General features: G+C 39.9%; 1 protein-coding gene across 6 annotated transcripts; it reads right to left on the bottom strand.

The window, feature by feature from the left end:
• Window positions 1–4,410: 4,410 nt before the first annotated feature.
• On the bottom strand, window positions 4,411–22,073 carry INTS12 (integrator complex subunit 12). 6 transcript variants are annotated; one of them, XM_039381499.1, is made up of 8 exons: window positions 20,951–21,166; window positions 17,596–17,744; window positions 15,921–16,084; window positions 13,857–14,003; window positions 13,120–13,307; window positions 9,165–9,324; window positions 7,680–7,832; window positions 4,411–5,360 (listed from the first exon to the last, which is right to left on the bottom strand). In XM_039381499.1, the coding sequence occupies exons 3-8, from the start codon at window positions 16,074–16,076 to the stop codon at window positions 4,779–4,781; spliced, it is 1,386 nt and encodes a 461-aa protein (XP_039237433.1). In that variant the 5' UTR covers window positions 16,077–16,084; window positions 17,596–17,744; window positions 20,951–21,166; the 3' UTR covers window positions 4,411–4,778. The 6 variants fall into 6 exon arrangements, with proteins under 6 accessions (XP_039237433.1, XP_027573683.1, XP_027573689.1 ...); XM_027717882.2 differs by lacking the exons at window positions 17,596–17,744; window positions 20,951–21,166 and adding an exon at window positions 21,982–22,073; XM_027717888.2 differs by lacking the exons at window positions 17,596–17,744; window positions 20,951–21,166 and adding an exon at window positions 21,383–21,393.
• Between the last annotated feature and the right edge of the window lie 81 nt (window positions 22,074–22,154).

The raw sequence follows: 22,154 nt of genomic DNA, 5'->3' as shown, positions 1-22,154 counted from the left end.
TTTTAAGATAGCTTTTAAACATGAAGAAAAATGAAGTGGACCTAACACCTGCACTAGGAAGCACAGCCATGACAATCCTTGTTCCCGCAGATCTATTACTGATAATTCCTCTTACAATATTGTTTGTTCAGAAATAGTGAAAAAGTTCTTTAAATTATTGCAATAATAAAAATCTATTTTTGTAAAGATGTTTCTTCTTATTTATTTTTTAAACAAGATGTTTTCCAGAAGCGAAATGCTTTATATGCTATCCAACATCTGCCTGCAAAATTAGCAGAGGAAACAGAGTTGCCTCAGATAAAATGCTGCATTTCTAGTATGCATCCTAGCTTATCTATAAAAAGTTCTAAGATAAAAATATTAGAACTTGTCAAACACTCAAAACACTAAGCCAGTTTAAAAATACACTTCAAGGTTCCAAATACCAGTATAGTTCTTTTCTAGCTGTTCCTGAGGCTGTGACTGTTACTTACTGCTGTGTCCAGCCAGAGGTCTGTCATGACTTGTAGTAGATAAAAGCTTGTAAATTACAGAGCTTTGTGTCAGACCTTTCTTTTTAGACGCAGATATCACCAGCATCCCCTAGTCCAGCCAGAAGGAACATTTATGGAACCAGAGTAACCTATCATTTCACATTACATGGGCATCAATTCAAATTTTGGGCATCTATGAAAAAAACATCATATTTAAGTAGAAGTAAAATACTACCACAAATTTATAAAATGTTTAAGGAAAGTTATGTAGCTGTTTTTATAGTAAATCACAGGGCAATTTGTATTGGGGACAGAAAAATCACAGGACTATTTTCCAGTTATTTTTTCTAAATAAGAGGTATGCTTCTCAAAATTCAGACAGGCCTTCCTTCTTTCTGCCCTACACTATGTTCCTCAACCTGACATACGACTTCAGTCAAACAATCCTGTAGAACAGACTCCTTTCCTGAAAACACAGTTGTTAATTCCATCCTAACTATAACATCAAAGCAGAAAGCAACTGTTCCCTTCAATCTACTCTGTTTTTCAGCACTGCCTATCTTACATATTCAAGCTAAACACTTGATTTAGAAGACCTGGTCTCTGCTATAAATCCTTCCTGATATAATACTTCAAAGAATCACAATCCTAACTGACATTTTTATACCAGCAGAAGGAGACTTTATATTTCATTTAAGAAGCTGGGAAAGTTACAGTGGAAGAAAGTCTTTCGCTGATACAAATTGTAGCTGTATTGCAGATTTTGCTAATACAGGGATAGTGACAAGTCCAGCTAGAATTGCCCTTATCAGAGGGAAAAGACCAGAATGCACTAAAGGTACAGCCTAAGTTATTTTATTCTGAATGGAGATACCCTACAGTCAATCCATGCCAGAGTTATAGACATAAAAACATCAGGATATATTTGAATCAGGTCTCAGAAGTATTTTAAATGGCATTAGCTACCACAACTTAAAAACAAGGATCAATTTTGTTCTGCCTGTGTTTACCCCATAGGTGGCACCTAAAGTAATCTGCACAGTTCAGCTGTAAGCTCCTGAACTCTCACAAGCAAAGCTACATGTGTGTTCAGAGGCAAGACAGAGGCAGCTAGCACCTTGAATGTTACTCTGGGAGCAGGTTTTACTACTGGAATGAACACTTTACATAGCAGCACTCCAGCCATTTAAAGAAAATATCTTCACACTACTACTTAGATCTAGGCAACAGTCTTCTGATTAACACTTAGGAAGAAAATATGCCTTCTGCTTGCTAATGGAAACTGCTTTGGGGTCTTTTCCTAGTATACCACCATTAAAAACCCTCTGTTGGAAAGGAAGAAGGATGGGCTGATCAAAAAGCAGTAAAAGTTCTGGATTCCTCCTGCTCATGTTGTTATTTTTACATAGCCCTGGAAGCCACAGGCATTACAAAGTCTTTTTTTCCTCCAAAGGAAAAAATAGTTGAAAAAATGTGCAAATTTCCCAGGTAGCTGAGGCAATCCCGAGTAAATGAAACTATTCCTTTCAATGTTTAAGGAACGTTAGCCTAAATCTTAATTGTGGAGAAGGGAAATGAGGCATGGGAAATAGCTGCATGTATCAGCTTTACACATACCTAAAATACAGGATGGATAAAAATGGATGCCTATGAAAGTCTGCATGGTGGGTTGACCATGGATAGATGCTAGGTGCCCACCAAAGCCACTCTGCCACTCCCCTCCACAGCTGGGCAGGGGGGACTGGAAAATAAGATGGAAGCCTAGTGGGTCGAGTTAAAGGCAGGGGGAGATCCCACCAAATACCATTACTGGCAAAACAGACTCAGCTTTGGGAAGATTAATGTGACTTATTACCCATCAGAGTATGATAAGGAGAAAATAAAATACTCCTCCCTTATTTCCAGGCTTTACTCACGAATTCACCATCTCCTCTCCCAGCAGTGTGGGGAGACAGGGAATGGGGGTTGTGGTCAGTTCACCACACATCATTTCTGCTGTCCCTTCCTCCTCAGGGGGAGGACTCCTCACACTCTTCCCAGGCTCCACTGTGAGGTCCCTCCCACAAGAGACAGTCCTCCACCAACCTCTCTAGCACAAGTCCTTTTCACAGGCTGCAGTTCTTCATGAACTGCTCCAGAATGGGTCCCTTCCACAGGGTGCAGTCCTTCAGGAACAGACTGCTCCAGCATGGATATCCACAGTGTCACCAGTCTTGCCAGCAGATCTGCTCCAGTGTGGGCTTCTCTCTCCATGGGGCCACAAGTCCTGCCAGGAGTCTGCTTCAGCACAGGATTACCATAGGGTCACAGCTTTCTTCTGGGCATCCACCTGCTCCACCACGGGGTCCTCCATGAGCTACAGGTGGATCTCTGCTCCCCCATGGACCTTGATGGGCTGCAGGGGTCTGCCTGCATCACCATGGTCTGCACCACAGACTGCAGGGGAACCTCAGCTCCTGGAGCACCTCCTCCCCCTCCTTCTCCACTGACCTGGGTGCCTGTAGAGTTGTTGCTCTCACATATTCTCACTACTCTCTCTGGCTACACTTGCTGTTGCACAGTTTTTTTCCCCTTAATATATTACCCCCAAGGCTGATGAGCTTGGCCTTGGCCAGTGGCAGGTCCATCCTGGAGCCAGCTGGCATTGGCTCTGTCAGATACAGGGGAAGCTTCTGGCACCTTCTTACAGAACCAACTCCTATAGCCCCCTCACTACCAAAACCTTGCCCTGCAAATCCAATACAGTCAGAGATGTTTTGACATTTAGAGATGCTCCCCTCATCACAGAAGGAATAAAGGGAAATTGCCAAATGCTGGTCACAGCGAGCAAGACTCAAGATCATTTTCCAGTGCCCAACTCGAACCAGTTCTGGAGAGCTGAACACAACCTGGACCAGCTGGGACAAAGAGAGGGACCAGAAACTGTGAAGAAGAGCTCAGGGGTAGGAGTGGAGAGCTGGAAGACGTGATACTTCCCAACTACCTGTCTTGGTTGGGTGGTAAAGCATTAATCCACACATGGCTGGGACAGGTTTGAAGAAGTGTAACAGAGTCTGGTAGGATATGTGGAAACAACTGAAGGGATGCTTGTGGGTGTAAAAACTAGGTCTAGTGAAGAAAAAGTCAGGAATGCCTCCATAGGAAGCTCCCAAGAGCCACACTTGAGCTCCCAAGAGCTCTCATATCTCCTTTGTAACAGTAGCTGGGCTAAGTGCAAGACCATGCTCGGGCAGGGAAGTAGAGGGGACTCATGCTCTGCAAAATGAAGAGAGACAAAGCTCATCCCTCTGTTCCTTCTGGTTATGAGAAAGCAGTAAGTGTAGATAACAATCATATAGGCTGTGGCAGAACAGTGGAGAGACCAGAGGCTTCATTTTCCAGACCAGCTGGTAGGCAATTCTTCTTTGGCACATGCCAGGCTCGTGAATTTTACAGCAATACTTTGCAGCAAGGAATACTTAGGTAATCAAAAAGTCTTCTGTGTTTCAGGTGTGCCAGAAAGGAAGCAAACTTACTAACACTCAAGACAATTCCCTTCATTTTCTTCTATTTTTTCCCCTCTCTCACATCATACAACAATGTTGTTCAATTAAAATATACACTAGCTTCCACTTATTTTCCATTCCTATTCAACAGGACAATATTAAGGCCCTCTACAGTTTAAGAAAGCTTGAAAACACTGCCTTGACTCTCTTCCGCTCTTTTTGCATGAAGTTTCTCACTGTATAAAACCAAAATATGCCAATTAACCAAACTACCAACCCAAAATTCACCATTTAAATATACCGTTGTTTAACAGCTAATTTTTGAAAATGCATTTTTTTCCATGATGAATCTGATAATTTGAGATAATTAATTCTGTATAATATAGAGAACTCTGAACACCTCAAGCATTTTAAGTGTTGGAATACGAGGTGAAAGAAAAGTGGCAATGACCTCCCAGATTAATAATCCTTTTATTTATTAACATTTAAGAATGATGGTTCCAGAAAGTTCATTTTATTAAGTGTCCCCATAAATGTGGGTTTTTTAATATTTAAAAATACCCAACTTTTACAATTTCAAGTTTCAGTGCTTTGAGCTACAGAAACAGGAGCATATAATAGTGAATTCCTCCAACATACTCAGTTCACAAGGCAGAAGGAATACCAGAATTATTGAAGTTTGACCTCCTGTATAACATGAGTTTTGGGCTTCCCTGATTTAACCTCCATTTCAGTCCAGTAACTGGGGGATTTCCTTTAACAAAAACACCAATGCTGCTGTTTCATAGAACATAACCAACAAAATTAGCAAGCAGACGTACTACTTCTTGAGTTTCTTTTGAGCAGCCTTTTTCTTGACCATCTGTAACCTTTTCATAGCATTGAGCTGAGATTCCTGAGAAGTTGGGCCCTTTAGGGAGGCTGACTGATTACCAGTATCTGTGGTGGTTTTACTCGTGCTGCCCCCGCTGTTCCCTGAATTCCCGCTGTTGCCGTTCCCGCTGCTCCCCTGGCTGCTGGTGCTCGGCACGGCACTGCTGGGACTCGGGAGACCCACTTTGCTGACGTTGTCGCTGCTCACTGAGCGGCTCAGGGTGGTTTTCCCCAGTGTCAGAGGTGGAGGAGGTTTCAGCTGAACAGGGTTTGTGCTGTTGTTGGCAGAAGCTATTTTTGACCCTAGTCCTGTTTTTGAAGTTGCCAACCCTGACAAACCCACAGGTTTCTGGTTATTTGAAGAAGCTGCCGGTTTCCCACTGGCACTCTGTGCTGTTGATCCCAGTTTGGCAGTTGATGGATTGGCAGAGGAGGTTTTGGCTGCAAAAGCAGCCCATCCTGTAAGGCCGCTCGTTGCTGAAGAGGAAACACTTGTACTGGCAGAGTTCCCCGAAACTGCTGCTGAGGTCTAAAATAAAAAAAACATTCTTATTACAGTAGCATCTATTTGTGCAACACATCACAGTATGAATACATCGAGCCTCTGTTTCAGTTCTTTTCCCAGGATCATCCAATGGACAATATTTCATCACTGCTTACTGCAGTTGAAAGTACTAACATGAACATGAAAGGATGCCAGGTGCAGCCAACTTTTAATCTCCCAGCCACATGGAACAAATAATACCTTTTCTCCCCTTCCTTCTATACAGTTAGCAGGCTACCATACAGCATTGTGATCCCTCCATGAATAATAAAAGCCCAAATTTGTGAACTATATAAAAGGTGGTGGCTTGCCTTCCTTTTTTTTTTTTTTTTTTACTGTTGTTACCTGGTGTCACTTGTTAACAAGATGACAGATGCTTGGACAAAAATCAGACATTGATCAATTTATTAGTAGCAGTATCTAAACTGTTTCCTTTCTCTCCCTTGGTTCTTAAAAGCCTGTACCACAGAGAGAACTAAAAAAAAAAAAAAGTCACTGCACTTCTTTCCTGTAGGTCTCTTCCCATTCAGGTACTGCAAAACACAAGCCTTCTGCACACATGGGCTCCCTTGCTTGCAAAGTGCTATACACATTACCTGAGTTCCCACACCTTAAACCCTATAACCCCCAGGTTTCAGATGGGGATGATATGTTGCAGTATTAAACCAGAGTTACAGCAAATGGCAAAGTTAAAATGAAAACTAAACCCCTCTATTTAAGTAATATCCCTTTTACAGTATTTCTGGAAAGTTTCTAAACAGTAAAGATGACGGATGAAATCAGGCCTCAGGTCTAACAACCCATTTAGGCAAATAAATAACTCTGCTGAGGTGAAAAAAGTATTCTCAAGTATAAGAGCTTGAGCAATACCCATCATATTATTCATGATGGTTTGCATCCAGGCAGAGCAATGGCAAACATAACTCTGAGTGCATGAATAGTTGCTTTGATTTTGAGTTAAAGCTGTGTTTTCCTAGGTAAGCGTCACGCTTTATTAGACTGCTATGTTTTTTTACTATACTGCCTCTGGTTTACCACCTTTGAGCAAATTGTGACAGTATTTTAACTTGGAAAAAACAGAAATAGAAGCAACATAGAATCATGGAATAGAATCACAGAATGGTTTGGGTTGGAAGGGACCTTGAAGGTCATCTAGTTCCAACGCCCCTGCCCACGCTACCCACTAGATCAAATTATGTGTAAGAAGCAGCAGTCTCCTAAATTAGATCTCAGAGTCAGCTAGAGTTTCCCTTTTGTAGACTCATAGAACTGTCTAGGCCAGAAAAGACCTTCAAGATCATCAACTCAAAGTGTAAACCCAGCACGTCCAAGTCGACTGTTATCAGGAAGAAAAGCCTAACTGTTAAAATACACACGTTACTTGACCACAGAGACCAAATAATATATTTTCTATGATTCATAGAATGATAGAATGGTTTGGGTTGGAAGGGACTTTAAAGATCACCTAGTTCCAACCTCCCTGCTGTGGGCAGGGACACCTTCTACTAGACCAGGTTGCTCAAAGCCCCATCCAACCTGACCTTGAAAAAATGCAGGGATGGAGCATCCACACGTTCTCTGGGCAACCTGTTCCGGTGTCTCATCACCCTCACAATACAGAATTTCTTCCTAACATATAACCTAAATTTATCCTCTTGCAGTTTGAAACCATTCCCCCTTGTCCCATCACTACATTTCCTTGTGAAAAGTCCCTCTCCAGCCTTCCTGTAGGTCCCTTTTAGGTACTGGAAGGCCCCCTGGAGCCTTCTCTTCTCCACGCTGAACAACCCCAGATCTCTCAGTCTGTTTTCACAGGAGAGGCTCCAGCCCTTCCCAGCTCCTTTCAGCAGTCTCCTTTGGACCTGCTCTAACAGGTCCATGTCTTTCCTGTGCTGAGACAGCTGGACACAGTAGTTCAGGCAGGGGCTCACAAAAGTGGAATAGAGGTGCAGAATCACCTCCCTCAACGTGCTGCTGGGCCAGCTTCTTATGATGTAGCCCAGGATATGGCTGGCCTTCTAGGCTGCCAGGGCACATTTATAAAGATTTCTACTTGTATAAAATATCATTAAAAAAATTCATAGCGTCAGTTCTGTTCTTTCCCTTGTAACATAAAAATACAGTCAAGAGCTGGATGTTTTAGGGATTTCCTGGTGAAGTGAGGGTTTTTTCCCCATTCTTTCAGTGTTAATGCTATGGTGCTGCTCCATCTGCATTGTTTTCATTCATGATTCTTGTGAGAAAAGATTATAATCTATGCAGTGAAACATAAACTTTTCCTCTGGCAAATTTAAACTACATTACCTTGACTTCTGTTCTCTTGAATGCTAGAAAAGCTGGTGGGGTCTCAGGTTTTAACTTAATTTCTGGCTTCTTGACCAATGGATCCTTCAAAGCTGGTGCAACTGAAACCACTGCAGGAGCTGGTTTTTGAGGTGGCTTTTGTGTCTTCTGAGCCTGTAAAAGTGGTACCAAAAAATCATGCCAAATTAGTTACAGACCCTATAACATTGACTGTTCTGACTGTTAACAAAAAGCATGAGCATTTTAACATTGCAATCTAGTCTTTACAACCTCAAGTTTAATGGTCCATGAGAAATGAGGTAATAGGGGATGTGGAGATAGTGCTGGTTATGGTATTGGAGACAGGGTCCAGCCACAAAGCATCCTGAACAGAACTTGCTATTTCAGCGTGGAAAGAGTTGCAGCGGTGACACTGAGAGAACAGGAAAGCACTGGGCCTTTACAGGAATAAGGTAAAGGAAGGTGAACTTGCAGAAGAAAGGGACATAATCCAGCAGTACTGGGATGTGGGCTGCAAGAGCCTGCTAAGAAGTGGCAGGCAAAATGGCAGAATTCATGCCAAAAAGGAAAAAAGGAAAAGTCATATTGAAGGCAACTATTGAATGGCTGCAATTGCTACCCTGTGCAGGAACTGACCTTCAGCAAACACTCCTCTGAGTTCAACAGCCTGATGATCATCAGAATAATCATGTATTTCAGTCAGTGATGATAATTCCTAGGCCAGGATCTTACATTGCCTTTTTTTCTTGTTTCTTAGTAGAGCCATTTCAAAAGATAACAACTTGCTAAGTTATCACAGAGCAGTTTCAAAACACACTTTCTGCTGTATAAAAGGGTGTGATTTTAAAACGTTGGAACTAAAGTCACCAATGTTTCATGCACCCAAGGTGCTGTCTTACTCTCATATTCATTTCTCATAATGAGACGAGTGCAATTGCAGTGGGATCCTGTTTAGTCAAGAAATTAACATGCAGATCAATCAAAATAAAGATTTTAATTTCTCTTTTTTTTTACTGGAATGTGCTACCCTCAGCTTGTTTTTGAGCCTGAGAAAACTCAATGCTTGACATCTGGACTGAAATTTGCAGTCTTGTCCTACAGGAAAGGAACCATTAATGTCCAAAGCTGAGAAGAAAACTAAAACTGTAGGGCTATTTGGTAGACATATGCTAAAAACTGAGTATCACCCAAAATAAAGAAAATAAAAAGTTTCAACTGCTGCCTGCCAAGTAGGAAATAATCCTATTTCACTCTTCTTCACTCAACTTTTCATTTTTAAAAAACGTTTTTTAAGAAGCACATTGCAGAATGCTCTTTGAGATGCTACATTAAAAAACACACCTGCAGCAAGGGAAGCACTGCTGAGAAAAACAGTTTTCCAACGTGCTTCCTAAGATTTCTCTAACCCATAAAATACTCTCACATAGTAGAAATAGCCTGCTGTATTCAAATAGTGCTCACACGAGACAAAAAACTGACTCCTACCATTCTCTTCATCTGCCTGGTACAGCGGGCACAATACCATACAAGTCGAGGATCATTCACTTCCTTGTCTGTCACCTGAGGTTTATGGCAATCCTGGTGGTAGAGATTATGGCACTCCTGACACTCCACTAGCTGATTCACAAAAGTAACTGTCATTTGCCTGCAGAGCAAATAGTTAAGAACAGATTATGGAAGAAAGCACTTAGAGGATTATCCAACTGTTGAAAATTTTGCAAGGCTTAAGATAAAAATTAAAAATATTTTTGCTTTCGCATATATTTCCTACCTTTGGCAAATGAAATGTATTCCTTTTCTTCCTGTATCAGCTCTTCCTAACTAATATTTTAGAAACTTGATATTTTTAAAAGGTAATTTTTTTCAAGAATATCTAAAACTTCCACAATATTAAACATGTGTATGACAGTTTTGATTTCTCTGTTTGATTTTTATATTAGAAATATAAGTCTTGTCTGCTTTGCTTCACCTGGGCATTTTATGGATACATCACTCTATAACAAACATGACTTCCTCATTATATTAGTATATGAAGGCCTAGTCTCCATTTGTACAATTTTGCTGTAAGCTTTAGAGCAATACAGTTCAAAAACAATTAACTTCTCAACGACAAGCCGGTAAGAGTGCTTTCTGCTACAGGATTTGAAAGCATCATCATCCAAGCTCTACACTACTTTGAAGATGTTTTATTAGCCATCCTTTTGGTCCCTACTACACAAACAGACACGTGGAATTTGAGATAATACCAGAGTCATGGAAAGATGGAATAGAAAGGATTAATTGTGCAGTCCTGCCTTGAAGCAAACATGCAAGCTGGTGATGAGGACTTCATTTTGCATGGGCCTCTGTTGAAAGTAATCATGCTGTATAAATGATAAATTAGTGATATATACATGACTGGGAGTCTGCCTGTGAATTAGCCAAATACCATTTTCTTAACGATTTCTTCTTTCAGAGGACAAATCAAGCTATTTAATTGCTAAGCTGCTTTTGCTCATATCCCTGAGGAGCAGGTACCCAGGTAACCATGGAAACTCTATTTGTAGATGGGTGGGGAAAGGTAATCCCTTATTTCTTTATATAACAGAAAAATGAAGTCTGATACTACAACATTTTCTAAGAAATATTTCTCTTTTACACAGGCAATTTAAAAACAGAGGGAGAAACCTTTCTGAAATTCCAGGGTCCATTATTCTACATGTAGGATATTTGAAAGACATTTTGTTTGTTTCTCATTCCTAAATAAACTGGATCAGAACAAAGCAGTGATTTTTCAACCTCATGTGTCAAGGCGGGAGACTCACCCTATTTTAAAATTACAAAGAACAATCCCAGACTGATTAAAAAGTCAGGAACTCCTCATGATCAGAAACAAGTTAAACCACTTACTTTTAAATTATAAGATAACTAAGAAACAAGCCTAACAATTTTTTACCATCAAAAAACAAACAAAAAGGTATTAACAAAAAATTTGAAATTTTGTTATTTCCAACCCAGTGTTTTTTAAAGATTTTTCTGGGATGAAAACTTCACAATCATCTATAAACTCCATACAGTATTTCCTCTTCATATAACTGAGGAGCCATGTAACTGGTGGGTCCTGTTTTTGCAAGACTTACAGCTACTGGAGAAGTTGAAGTTATTTTAATATTCTCTCCCTCCTTATGCCTAAGTTGGCATAACAGAACAAGAAGAAAAACACAATAGGCATCAACGTGCAATACTCGTAATCACTGTGAAAATACATTTGACACTTGGCAAATCTTGAAGAAACATTTCACATCTCTGCTTTAGTTTTTACATCTATAAAAAGGAATAGTTAATATTCGAATGCACTTTTTGCATTTGTGAACTCACAGTTGGGTTCTTGTCAACTTGTCTTCTTAAGCAATGTAAATATAAACTCTTTTGCTATGAACTCCACCTACTCTGCAATTGGACATGATGTTTTCATTCACAACTGGTTGAATAATTGAGTCATTAGAAGATGCCATTTTAAAAATACTATTCATACTTGAGTTATTTTACAGAGTATCCAGTGCTTTTATTCTTCATATGTATGGGGATATTATTATTTTGGCTCAAGATGGCCACCCCAAAAACAGTGCACATATTGAAAGTGAGCAGTAAATAGAGGAATACTGTCTGACCAACGTGTTCGAGTCAGAACTCCAAAGCACAAATCCTCTTAAAAGCATCTGGTTCAGCACGAGGTGGAGGTGAAGAACCATGTGACATCAGTCTCAGCAAGTTCTGTGTAAAATGAAAGTGATCCTGAGTGTGAGGGTGACTGTTGCCACCCCCTCTCTAACGGGTTGTTTCTTTCCCTGCAGTACTTCTCTCTCCCTCTGGCATCAGTTAATGAGAGCTATTTTAGTTAGCCAGGGCAGAAAACTCTTTTGCAAGAACAATTGAGTTGGTGATCATGAGCATGTAGAAGCAACACCTTCAGCAGCCAGGTTAAACATTGATTGTGGAACAGCTAATGGAACCACATACCCAGCTTGTGCTTTTCAAAGCAAAGTCTTGGCCATGCTGGGCACAGGAGTTGCATTTTCTTTAGTTTCTTTACTTTGCAAGCATTTCTCATTATGCCTGTATGTGGTTTTTTTTGCCAGGGAAGACAGAAAATTAATAATCCACAACAGGCTCAAGACTGTCTAAAAAAACCTTTTTGTTATCCCTTCCTGCCAAATAACTTAATACCATACTATTCTTAGTAGCATTTTAACATACCACCAAATGGGGATTTGCCCCTTTTAGGGGACAGAAAAGGTGGAATTTGAAGGAAAAAAAGGTAAAATTGAGATATTTATTTCTTCCTTTTTCAGTGTCTCTATTAAGAAACTAAACATTTGAGCTAACATATGGAAATAATGTGACATGAAATCTCATCAGTCCACAATTGGTTACCAGTATAATTAGCTGTAACAACAGAAATTTATCATCCCTGGACTGCAGTTGCCTCCTTACCTACACAACAGGAATAACCATGAAAATGATGGAACAACGAAGTTATAAAGCCCAGTTTCACAAATGACTTAAGCTGAGCTGAAATACATACTTGCTACCGAAAGGCCAGTTCCAACCCCTTCTCTGTCCTGGCTCTACATTCTTGTATCCACACATGTGCCAACACAAGCATTTACTCTCACTAAGCCTACTGAAACCTAAACCTACTGAAAAACCCACGTGGAAAGCTGATCCAGAAGCTGATTCAGCTCATCACAAAACTCTGTGTGCAATACATCCCCTAAACAGTACAGGGAAGGAGGTACAACTGGGAGAGCCAAACTGCTCCTTTTGGCAGCAGTGGGGGCTTAACAAGGACATAAATAATCTGTGAAACCAAATCCTGGTTTGAGTGATTTGATCCTAGGGTAGATATTCAGAAGTGAATTTTATACTTCTGTTAACACTAAATGTACTGCTAGTACAATGTTAATAAATCCAATTTTAGAGCCCGTACTGGAAAGTAAAAAGAACCTGTCTTCACTGCAAGATATATTTACTGAGAAAACATGGCTATGTGTAAATTAATGTCAAATGATTAGGAAAAGAGGAGCAAAACATATACATCTCATAATAATGCCACTTACAAATGCTTTCAGAAGAGAAGTGATTTTTTAAAATGCTTATCATTAGCTGTTAATACTTTAACTTGCTTTCCAATAATTAAAAACTGGTATTTGTCACGATAGGCTTTGCATCATGTTTAGTTTTATTTTTCACTTGCCTTTTCCTGAAGAAAAGCTGTTTTTCTCATTAAAGGTTCTATTTTCAAGAAACTATTCTTATTCATGAAGGATGCTTAAATCTATTATCAACTTTGGATATGTGCTTAAGTGATCTCCAGAATAAAAACTAAAAGAAGCATTAACTCAATGGTACACATTAAAAAAAAAGGTAACTACCTAGCAATGAAGCAACGTGGACTTACCTGCAAACGACACAGGCCAATCCCATTTCCATAGCAAAGTCATCAGCACTGGTTTCCTCAAAGCTAGATAAATCAGGCATTGATAAATCCTTGCTCGTCTGAACTGTAATAGGAGAGGAACGAGCCTCTTGCTTCTCTACTTTGGGCTTCTTTGGTGCATCAGCTCCTTCAGCAGTATCCCCTTTTGTCTATTAAACACATACAGAATGTGAAAACTCAAAATGCTAGTAGATATTATTAAAATGAGAAAATAATTGGCACGATTAGATTAGAAGTATAAGAAAGTGTGCTTTACAGAGGACACACACAATGTATTTTCTTTAATTACATATTTTCTTCAAAATATTTACGAACTAGAACCTCAAGCCCACTTTTTGTACTTCACCTCAAAATCCTTGAAAAAGCTTTGGGAAATCCACATTTCAATTTGCTACATTTTAGTACCTTGTTATTATCAGGATGATTCAAAACAGAGAATCACAGAATGATTTGGCTTGGAAGAGACCTTTAAAGGTCATGAAATCCAACTCCCCCTGCACTGAGAAGGGAAAACAATCACAGAATAATTATAAGAAGACTTTTGTTGGAGTGCCTAAAGACATGATTGGCTAATGCAGCTCACAGGTTACGCACCACTAGATGAGTTGAGCTACAGAGACTGAAAAGGGAACCTTCTGTTTAAAACACCTTCGAGGTTATATACCAAGTTATCTCATTAGAGAACAAAAATCACTTACTTTATCAGCAGATCTCTTTTCTGTTTCTTTTTTCACCTTTTCTGATGCAGTGGGCTTGCCATTGTTGTTGCCAGAGGGCAAACTAGAAGAAGTTTTAGGCTCTTGCTTAATAGGTTTGGTAACAGATACTTTTGGTTGCTCGGCTTCCTAAAAACAGAAACAAAAATTGAAGGCAAACCCTACACTCGAGATACTTCCCAATTTGCAATTAGTTAGATACCAGGATAGGCAAACAACATACAACACCAATCATCTACACACACACTTTTAAAAAAAACCATTTCTTAAATATCTTCATACCACGTCAATAAATTAGTGTGCATAAGTTGCAGACAACTAGTAAAACCTCCCCTTACCACTCACCTTCCAGAGGGAAAGGTGCTCCTTTTCCAAAGACAGATCCTCTTTGGAACATTAATTAAAAAGGAAGACATTTCTGCTTTTAAAATTCAAAGAGATAATGAACACAAATTTTCAGATAATTCTGAGGACAAAATTCAATATAAGCTGAAAACATAACCCGACCTCTGATGTAACCAGACATCAATACTTCATTCCTTCATGGAGAAAAATATTGACCTCTGCTGAATCTCAGTCCATATTCATCTAGCAGATGAATAAATTTAGATCTCAACAGGACTCAATAGTTCTCATTAATGACGCCTTAAGGTCGGCAATGGACAATAACCAAGAGAGTCTGCAAATGAGTGATTAATCACACTTATGCACAGGAGCAAGGTACCCCCTCTCAGCTGGTAAGAGGGTAGTAATTCCCTGCTCTGTACTGGGACAGGTCCTAAGCCCTGAGCTTCAGCTCTCTGAAGTTTGTTGACTTCCTGTTGCATCCAGGGTCAGGTTGCATCCTCATCTGCCTGACTGTGGTAACTCTGTGCTCCCTACTCTGTTCTTGGATTTCATGGTCAACCATAAATTAATCCTGCAGCCTTATAAGAATGCAAGGAAAGAAACCATTACATTTTTTTTTTCATTTCTGAGCTTTGCAATCCAGCTGATACTGGAGACATACTAAAAAGAAGAGAACAAAAGATTTCTTCCTCTGGCCTGAGCTTCAGTTTCACCTGAGGGCAGGTGACTGCCAGCCAAGCTGTTATTAGAATGGCTTCCCAAGTCTCTTTGCACTATTATTGATCTCTCTGCTTCCTCTTTAAACCACAAATCGCTTCTTTGAGCTCTGAGGGCACTCGAGAGTTTTGAGACCTGTGTTAGGGGGAACTGCAGTTTAGGTTTCAGGGAGCTGAACAGAAAGGAGTTAGACCACACCGTACAAGCCTGATATATGCTGAGCAGTAATAGTATCTTTTAGTTATTTGGAACCACGTAGACGTAGAAATGAAATATTACTGATGTATCAGCATACAGACCATCATTATAACACACCAGGCTGACTTCCAGGCATCCTAGGGGAGAACACTACCTCGTTATCCATATGGCAATATGTAGCAGTACGAGGATGTCCCCGCTTGGTTATTTCCATTCACTAATTTGGATTCAAATAGTCCCTCTAGCAGGTGTTCAGTGATTTTCGGTAGATGAAAAATAATGTTTGTCCATTGGACGGCAATGGTTCCAGACTGCAAATCATTTCTGCTTTGAACCATTTTGTGTTTTTCATTCCCATATGACTTCATCAACAGAATTTCACGGAAAGAGACCCAGCTTTATCAGTAAATAGCTTGTTCTGTTTCATATTTATCTGTGGCAAAAGTAATCGGCATTTTAAAGACCTTTTAGCTCTGAAATGTAACTGCAGAAATACGTAAGTTTGGGTTCACCTTACATAGCATGTCTGATATAATGTTGAATATCTCTTTTAAAGGTCTTCGTATATCAACAAGGTAGAGATTTTTCCCCATTAACTTCTGTTAATTGAATAGACTATTTTGCATAAAAGGGAAATGATGAATATGAACATTCCATGATTACTTTTTCTTTTTCCTAAACTTCTGATTCTCTTTTAACTTTCCAGCTATAAAAGAGGAACTAGGAATAGAAGGAGCTCTGTAAAGGCATACAAAAATGACCCATGCTCTCTAACACCAATACCTTCTGAGATGGACGATAGCTTGACTCAGTTCCTCTGGCCAAAGACTCATCAAGAAGTGCTTTCAGCTTTTCTGCAGAGTCCTTACTCTTTGAATGCAAGAAGCCCAGGGCTTTCAGAAAAATGGGATCAAGCTCCAAGTTCACTGTAGCAGCCATAGTGGTGTCTTCAGAGGGAGTTTGAATGAAAAAAAACCAAAAAACAAAGAAATAAAGAAAATCAATGACAACTTTATTCATCTGGAGCATAACTAAAACAGCATGTGGTTATTTTTTTTGCAAAATGGAATGACATTAAATCACAGGAAGGATGATATGTGAATTAATTATCACTAGAAGATGACTGATTGTGAACTCTAGAGTTGCAAAACTTGAATTTGACTTTACATCTGAAATTATGTCAAATTAATTCTTTGGCATATCTGATATTCAGAAACTAAACTCATCACACTCAGGTAAATGAAACAAATATTTCATATTCTTGATATTCCATACATCAAGAATATTGAAAAGTATACAAAACAAGTGTCAACTTCAAGGAAAGCAATTACTACTCTTCTCCTCAACATTATTTGCACATAGAGTTATTTCTAACTCATGGCTTGTTTAAGAGTAACTAAAAAATCTTACTTGCAGAAAAATTAACTTTTGAAACTTCTGACAAAAAGCCAGCTCATTGTAGCATACAATATAAGATAAAACGGCTAGTGTATTATTTTATACAAATACCTGAAAAAACACCCTATCCATTTTTAAATTTAGCTGGAACAGTGAGAAAATTTATAACTTAGACTGTGATTTAACCACGCCCCCATGTGACAGTCTGGGTTTTAATGTCAAGTAATGACTATCCAAGGCTTCAATATGCCACAGTGACAATGTAAATGGAACGAAGTGAGAAAAAGGTTAGAACTAATTAAAAAAAATTATGTTTGCTTCAGAGCAATACATTCTGGCACTCTGGAACCTTCTCGGTTCATTTCTTTAACAAAAGCTCTCAGGAACTGCATTTACATTGGAAACCGTACTTAAAAAGATCTCACTTAATCAGTAATTGACAATTAATAATTTAAGAAATAAGTGGGAAGTTATGGGAACACATCAGGATGCTTTATGGTTTTGTTTGGTTTTGGTTTTTCGTTTTTTTTACACAATAATCTAGATGTTCTTGAAAAGCCTTTCATCAGTTCTGCTCAAAAGCACTGGACAGCTTTTTCAGCTGGAGCTTCCAAGGTTTTGTCTGATTAATTAATTCCTTTTGATATTCATGGTAGTGAACTTTTACCTCTCTGGCCAAAACACCAGCAGTGGCAGCCTGCTCCCTTAACACTTGCCTAGAAGTCCCTAGGAACCTTTATCTCATGCTGAGCTTTCACGAGACACCAGAGAATCACTTGACTGAGATCATCAAGGAGTTCAACATACAGTAGACTTCATAGGGATTTTATCAATGGACCCAGCAGAGAGTTAAGAATCCTCTTCAAGAGCCTCTTCTCTCTTCCTTAATCTTTGCTACTTGACAAATCATTTTCTGGTGGCCACAGAACTTCTGCTAGTAATACCACACACCAGTTACTCTGCTTTTTCACTGATCAAGCAGAGACTGCAGTGAAAGCCCCATCCAGTCTCTCTCTGATGATTACAAAAAGTGAATTCACAGTGCATGGAAAGCACATACCCTTTTTTTAATGCATCAACCTCTAATAGATGCTCAAGCTGCTCTCAAGATCTGTGGGTAGGTTATCTCCTCCATTTCTTTGTTCTGAGAATATGCCTTTTATAAGAGTTAGTACCACATACTCTTAAACCAGGACTCTGCTAAACCCTCTGTTGAATGAAAGTAGAATCAAAACACTAATTTCAAAAATTTTGTAGAATTCCCTGCTAAAAACCAATACTTTCAGTTCTTCTCTGAGGCTTCTACTAGGAATATACACTTGTCTACAAGAAGAACAGGTAGCCAAACAGTCATTAGCAGCCAATTCAGGATGCCTGTAATATTTAGAGAACAAGTATAAACACACTAATTCAATTTTCATCTAGCTGAAGATTTCTTTCTAGCTCTAGCTTTTTAAAGACATATACTGAAAGGAACTGTTAAACCCCAAATTTCAAGAGGGTTCTCTGTATTTATTCTTTTATTTGCTATGAAATTGCAGCAATTCTTTCTTTATTCTTGAGGGTGAATTTTAATGTCATAGGCTACTTCAGTTACAACTAATATCACAAGAAATTTCTCAAGAGAAGGGAAGGAACTGGGTTTATTAAACAGTTCAAGTATGCTCAGCTTAGGCATGTATTTTCAAATAAAAAAAAAAATCTATTTGTGATTTAGAGGAAGTCTATTCAATGGGAAGATGAACACATCAATAGCTGTCTTAAAAATAGCATCACCTGAAAAAAGTAAATTGATAATTATGCTCTCCTTACTGGACCATAACAACACAACTGCCAAACAGACTAACATCAGTAACTGACCTGGTCCAAAAGGCAAATTATTGCTTCTGGTAGTAGCCCTTTCCAGATGTTTACAGATCAAACAGTTTTTAAGTATAAAACAGTGGTTTGACACTTATAAACCTAAGATCCAACTACATTCATTCATGTTTTCATTCATAAACTGCTCCTCTGGCAGTGGAAGCAGCATACAGCAATGTGATAGCCTTGAGATAAAGACAGCAGAGTGTTCTAACAGTGATGCCATAGGCTGTTCTGCAAGACAGACCTTGACTTTCTTCTTGAAGGGGAATCTTTGTACAAGAAATAATTCAAATGCTGTTTAGGAAAAAAAAGTATGGCACTGTCTTTTCCTTAGCAGTTTGATAACTCAGCTGTGAAATTAGATGACTGTGCTAAAAAAAAACCCAGAGCAGAACTGGTTTTGCTCAAAGCAAGTGCACTCTTCTTGCAACTCAGCATTCAGCCATCAGCCTAGCCCTAAAAGCACCTTTCTCAGCTTAGGTCTCTGTTTGGTACTTCTTCACTATTATATAAGAACTGTTTGATGATGGATACACAAGACCAAACATAAGGCAACAAAACTCCCTGAAGTATCGGAGATTATATTAAGAATCCTACAACGAACAATCATGGAGTAGCCTCTCACCGTGTACTATTCGAAGTGTTTTAAATCTCTGTGGGGAAAAATAATGCTAATTAGTAGGTTGTTATTTTTAAAACATCCAAGAATTTTTGGATTCTCTCATTTCTTGAGCATACTTTGTTCTACTGCCAAATACATACAAGTTTAATGGAGCACTATACAGAATACATGGTCCTTCAATTTAATAGACTTATTAGATTTCTAGGATCTTAAGAAAAAAAGAGCCCTCTTTTTTTTTATTTATTTGCCATCTACTATGTTGCATACCTACACATCTATTATCTTATTCATTATAACTTGCAGTTAAAGGGATCTACTTCCATTACATTTTCAGATATGGTCGTATTTTTATCCATCTGTTTCTGAACTCCTGTTTCTATTATTTTCTGAGACAAGTGTACTACTGAAGATATTTTTCCAAGAAAGCACACACCTTCAATTTATATTGCAATGCTATTATCAAACCCATTCTTTTATAAACTTGGAAATATTTTTATTTTTCACTGACACTGATGATTAAAAGGACTTCCACTCACATATCCTTTTCAGCTACCTTCAACATATGTAGCAGTAAACTTAAAACCCAGTCACATGAAACAACAGCACATAATTCCTGCCAACACACTCACTGCACTGTGTTTATCAATAATTAATTTATCATAATATTAATTCACTTTCTCCCTCCCCTTTAGATTCTTCCGTTCCTCAGAACTTACTCTCTTCCTGACTAATCAGTGACAGTGGCAGATTTTGCTTATTTACCAATAATACCTTTTCCAGATAACTTCCAGATGTAATGTAAATCTTAAGAAAGTAGATCAAGGAAAATCTTAAAAGCAGGAAAAAACAAACTTCTGTTTTCAGTGTTTGCTTTTGTATCTTAATCAAGACTTGATTCATGACAGCATAATTTCTCAGTTACCTTCCACAAGGGACATTTCAAAACTCACACACTTCAGTAGTCTGGAAAACTGTACTAATCAGTTCTCATTTATCTGTTATCTTCTGCAAAGAATCTTCTAAGGCTAGAGTAAAATTTCCTGCTATGTAGTTACTAGTACTGGTATCCTTAATTTTACATTCTATTCCACACTATATTTTATAATATACTTCTAAATTAATATTTCAATCAATATCACTGTAATCCATTTATCCAAAATGTCTAAGATTACACTATTTGCCATTTTCTCCTCAGAAATAGTGAATTATTTAAGAATCACAGAATCATTTAGTGTGGAAGGGCTGTCACATGGTCACCCTGTGCAATTTCCTGTTCAAAGTGAAGTCAACAGTGAATTCAGACCAATTTGCCCAGGACTTTTCCAGTTGGATCCTGAAAACCTCCAAAACCTCCAAGGAATGTAAAAAACCTTATGGGCAACCTGTCCCAATGCCTCACTACCCCCATTTCCTTGTTTGGAATTGGAAGTTCTAACTTGTGCTGTCTCTCATTCCCCCTCAAAGCATCTGACTACAAAGACTAGCTCTATCTTTTCAAAAACCTCCTTAGATTTATAAAGGCTTCCATTAGGTCCCCTTAAGCCCCTGGCAGATGGCATCCAACACTTCCTTCACCTTCAGATCTAGCTATTTTGCCACAGGGGACAAGCCAGGTAGTCAGGCACGACTTATCCTTGGTAGATCTCGAGATGGCTATCCCTAGTCTCCACCTGCTCCTCCTTATGCCTACAAATGGCCTCCTCCATGATCTTTCCAGATGGAAGCAGCAAGGCCTGTAGTTGTCTTCCTAGTCCCTCTTGCCCTTTTTGAAGATGAGCATAAAATTTGCCTTTCTCCAGTCTCTGGGATCTCCCCAGTCTCATGGCCTTTAAAAGATGACAAAAAGCAGCTCTGTGAAGATGGACCTGAAGATGGTGTTTCAACACGTGCCATTGCTCATTGGTTTCAGTCACTGGCAAATTGAGTTTACCTCCACTACTGTTTTCACCTTTCCTTAATCCAGTGTATACTGAAACTCATCAAGCTCACAAATTCCTGGGTATCATCCTCCCGGAATCTTCTTGGTGACAAAATCAAACCTTAGTTAAAATGGAATTTCTGAAATAGTTACACCAAAGCCACAACACGACCCTCTGCAACCTACTTGCTGCAAATCTCTACCTGAGATTTCCCTTTAGGAATGCACAAAACGCCTCTCCCCTGAAAGCAATGTTTAAGATAATAAAATGTTTAAGATAATAAAAAGCCACCCACCCTCCTGCCCCCGTTACCGCCCTGCACCGAGTTGCTCAGGGCAGCGGCTCCGGACGTGCCCTGTGCCCGGGAGGGACCATCCTGGCACCCACCGGGACAGCGCGGCGGCCGCCGCCCCTCCCAGCCCCATAGGAGACCCACAGCTCACCCCGGGTCCGAGGGTAAAGAGAAGAAAAAAGGGGGGGGGGCGAAAGAGGACGCAGCAAAAAAAAAATCTGACTAAAGGCCCACACAAACCGCCGCTTACTTACTCCTTAAACCCAAAACAGAATGTCCCCGCTCATAAAAATGACATATGCCGACGAAAAACAAAAGCCGAGGAAACAAGAAAAAGAACGTATTACGAAGAAAAAAAACGACAATATTCCTCCCTGAAGCCTCCCAAACTCCCCCTTCCTCTTCCCAAACACCTTCTCCACCGTTTTCCTCCTTCCCAAACCCTTCTTCCTCCCTCTTCCCAAGCCCTTTCTTCCTCCTCCCAAACCCCTCTTCCTCCTTCCCAAACCCTCCTCCTCCTACCAAACCCCTTCTTCCCCTCCTAAACCCCTTCTTCCCCTCCTAAACCCCTTCTTCCCCTCCCAAACCCCTTCTTCCGCCCCCCAAACCCCTTCTTTCTCTTCCTCCTCCCCAAACCCCCCTTTCTTTCTCCCAAGCCACTCTTTCCTCCTCCCAAACCCCCTCTTCCCCTCTTTCTTCTGCCAGACCCCCTCTTCCCGATCCCCGCAGAGCCGCCCGCTGGGGTCTCACCGGAGGCGAGGAGGAGGAGGAAGAGGAGGAAGGCGCACAGGCGGGTCCGCCGCCACGCCGGTCCCCCCGCGCCCCGAGGCCGGCGGGCGGCAGTTCCGGGCGGTGCGCGGGGCCGGGGCAGGAAGGGGCGGAGCCGGGGCGGACGCGTCCGGGCCGGGTAAGGAAAATAGACC

The sequence above is a fragment of the Pipra filicauda genome, unplaced genomic scaffold, assembly GCF_003945595.2.
Source record: "Pipra filicauda isolate LSUMZ 115617 unplaced genomic scaffold, ASM394559v2 scaffold228_size1260155_pilon, whole genome shotgun sequence".
NCBI classification, from domain to species: Eukaryota; Metazoa; Chordata; class Aves; order Passeriformes; family Pipridae; genus Pipra; species Pipra filicauda.
The sequence above is the reverse complement of the archived record's forward strand: the minus strand, read 5'-3'. Positions and strand labels throughout refer to the sequence as shown.